The sequence below is a fragment of the Apis dorsata genome, unplaced genomic scaffold, assembly GCF_000469605.1.
Source record: "Apis dorsata unplaced genomic scaffold, Apis dorsata 1.3 scaffold_346, whole genome shotgun sequence".
Classification (NCBI taxonomy): Eukaryota; Metazoa; Arthropoda; class Insecta; order Hymenoptera; family Apidae; genus Apis; species Apis dorsata.
In genome coordinates, this window is record NW_006263613.1 from 8,481 (window position 1) to 11,732 (window position 3,252).

Here is a 3,252-nt window from a genome sequence, read left to right on the forward strand (position 1 = left end):
TTTATATATTATATATTAGAAACAAGATTAAAAAATCTTTTATTTTTTTTATTTATTTGTATATAAATTACATGTATTATAAAAATAATAATACATGTAATTTATATAAATAATCTTAGACTAGAAATCTAATTATCATTAATTATGATAATTAATTACTTATATAATTAATTATATTAATTATGATAATTAATCACTGTAAAATACAAAATATCTTTTTGATATGAATTTTTTCAATCTTTTTGAATATCTATTTTCTTAGAAAATTTATGCAATTCAATGGTTTAATTTTAAAAAATTTATATTTATAAAAGATTAAAAAAAGATTACATTATTACAAATTATTTATTAAAATTATATACAGCAATACCTAATTAATTATCACGATTAAGACTGAAACGCATCAATTATTCAAGGAGATATATATTCTGAAAATTGTTCATTTTTGATTTCATTCTCTTTATTGATTTTTGACAAAGAGTCTTGACTTTATTAACTTTATTAACAAAGAAAAAAAAAAAGAAAAACATTTCTTATGTACGAATTAAAAAAATGTTTTATAATAACATATTTATAACAAAAAATTATTAAGTTTTAGTTTCAGGAATTGATAAATTGATAACTGTGCTATAATTAAACAAATAAAAAGTGACAGCTAACTATTATTAGGCATTATTATGAACATTTTATATATATATATGTGTATATATGTATATAATATACATATAATTTACGTAACTATAACAAGACATCTTTTTTTTTTAAAATAAAAAAAATATAAATAAAATGTAAATGTAAATGATAAAAATGAATAGTTCAATGCAAGTTACATATCCAATATTTTTTAAATGAAGAATTATTTTTTTTTTCTACTTCAAATCCTTTTGTTTTATTCTACGTAAAAAAAATATTAAGATTGAAAAATTATTAATTTGCAAGATTTTAAAAAAATGATTTTATTGAAGATGCTTAAATATATTTACATTATATTCTGAACATTAAGCATAAACCATTTTTTAATTGTTTTCATAACAAATTCATAATTAAATTGATCTTTTTATTATTTTGATTTTAATCTTACTTAGTTTTTCATATCTTGTGCAAAAATATTTTTTAACTATTTCATAAGCTAGATTTTTTTCTTTAGGATTACTTGAAAAATATTATATTTTTCATATTATATTTATATTATATTTCTTTTATTTTTCATTTGTAATGTTTTTTTTATATTATTATGTTTATTTTGATTGTAAAAAATCGTATTTACAATCATGTATAAAAAATTTTAAATTTAATTAAAATATAAATAATAAATAAAATAAAAAATAAACAACGAGAAAGAAATAGAAATAAGAAATGTTTATATTATGTTATAGGAAAATATATGAACATTTCTTTCATTAAAAAGTTATTTTTTCAATTAAATTTTGCAGACTGTAATTTTTTAATTATATCTTAATATCTTTTTATGTAGAATATTGAAAGAATATGAAATATAACAAAAAGAAAGAAAGTTTTCATTTTTTTTCATTTCGTTTCATTTAAAAAAAAATTATGCAGCTACAAATAATATATGTATTTTTATATTTGCAGAAAAAATATTATCATGAGTCTGCATCAAACTATTCATCTTTTTTTTTTTAATACTTTTTTCTAACTTTGACAAAAAATATAGTTTCTTACAATTATTTTATATATAAAAATTAATTATAAATTAAAGGAATAGCTCCAATTATTTTGATTTTGTTAAGATTATCCTGAATAACTTCTTTTTTTGAATTTTGTATAGATGTATACATTCAATAATACTATAATGCAATATATGTGATTTAATATTATTATTTATACCTCATAATAAATAATATTCAAATCATATTTATATCATATCAAGAAGCTATTTTTTTCATTTTAATGAATTTCAAATATTTCAATTCTAATTCATAATGAATTTGAACATTTCAAAAAAATAAAATATAAAACAAAAAATTCTTGCATGACCAAAATTACAGTGAAATTATAACAATAAACATTAAATATATTGTTATCAATGTAACTTCATATTTTATTTTCATATATTCTTTTCTTTTCATGAATATTAAGTGCAATAATATTGTTTGTTATAAATTTTGGATACTAATTATCTTGATGTATTTATATTCTAAATACGTTATATAAATAGTAAATATTATATGTTAATGCATTTATTATTATCACAAATATGTGTGTATATATATAGTTATATGTAATAATATGTTATATGTAATAATAATCTCTTTTTTATAAATATCTTGAAAACTATAATAAACCGTCAATTAACTTATAAAAAAAATTATTAAGAATAATATCTTTGATAACATACATCAAGATGAACGCATTTTCTAATAATGTATAATTATCATATAAAAATATAAGATATATAAAATATATAATATGTAAAATAAATAAATATATAAAATAAATTTCGAAATTTAATTCTAATATTAAATAAATTTTTTTAATAAATATATTAATCAATAATATATAATTTTAAATAAAATGTTAAACATATTATGTTTATTTTTTTATAAAATATTCCATTATAAAAATAGTAAACTGTATATTCGAATATTTTATTTATTAATTTAATATATAATTATAATTACCAAAAGAATTAAGGAAATCAGTTATTTTTTTGATGCTACCAGTTATAACTTCGATATATTCTCGATTTGCCCAATCTTGCTGAATTTGCTTTTGGATAGCCTCTCGATGTATGGCAGCCATATTTGAAATATTTATTGGTATTATATTATATGGTATATATTATATGGTATTACATTTGATTGATTAGATTAGTAATATTACATATATTAAATATAATTTCATTAAATACATTTAAATGTTAATATAAAGTAATTTAAAATAATTAATAAATCAATAATATATACGCATAATATATAATATATTCATTAAAAATATTTTTATTTCATATCATATACGTAATAATTTCAATTTATCTCAATAAGTACAAGTACATGGTTTTACAGTTGGCAACATTTTATTACTACTCTGGTTTATTATTCATTCAGCAAATCGAATTACTAACTATAAATGCATATGAACAATACAGGTTTCATAATTGTCATATATAGTAACATTTTTAAATAGTATTGAAACTGGAATTTCTATTTTAATTTTAATAATGAATATAAAAACGGAATATAATTGTTTTTATAAAAAAATAAATATATTAAATTAAATCTAAATATATAT

At 16.0% G+C, this 3,252-nt stretch overlaps 1 protein-coding gene across 1 annotated transcript in view; it reads right to left on the bottom strand.

Annotated features, from left to right (window-relative positions):
• LOC102676105 (probable protein BRICK1-B) overlaps nt 1-2,788 on the bottom strand; it is a 5,070-nt gene extending 2,282 nt beyond the window's left edge. Inside the window, exon 1 of the mRNA XM_006618251.2 lies at nt 2,643-2,788. Coding sequence (XP_006618314.1) covers nt 2,643-2,763 — 121 coding nt within the window. The 5' untranslated portion in view covers nt 2,764-2,788. The remainder of the gene's footprint in view (nt 1-2,642) is intronic.
• Nucleotides 2,789-3,252: the final 464 nt, after the last annotated feature.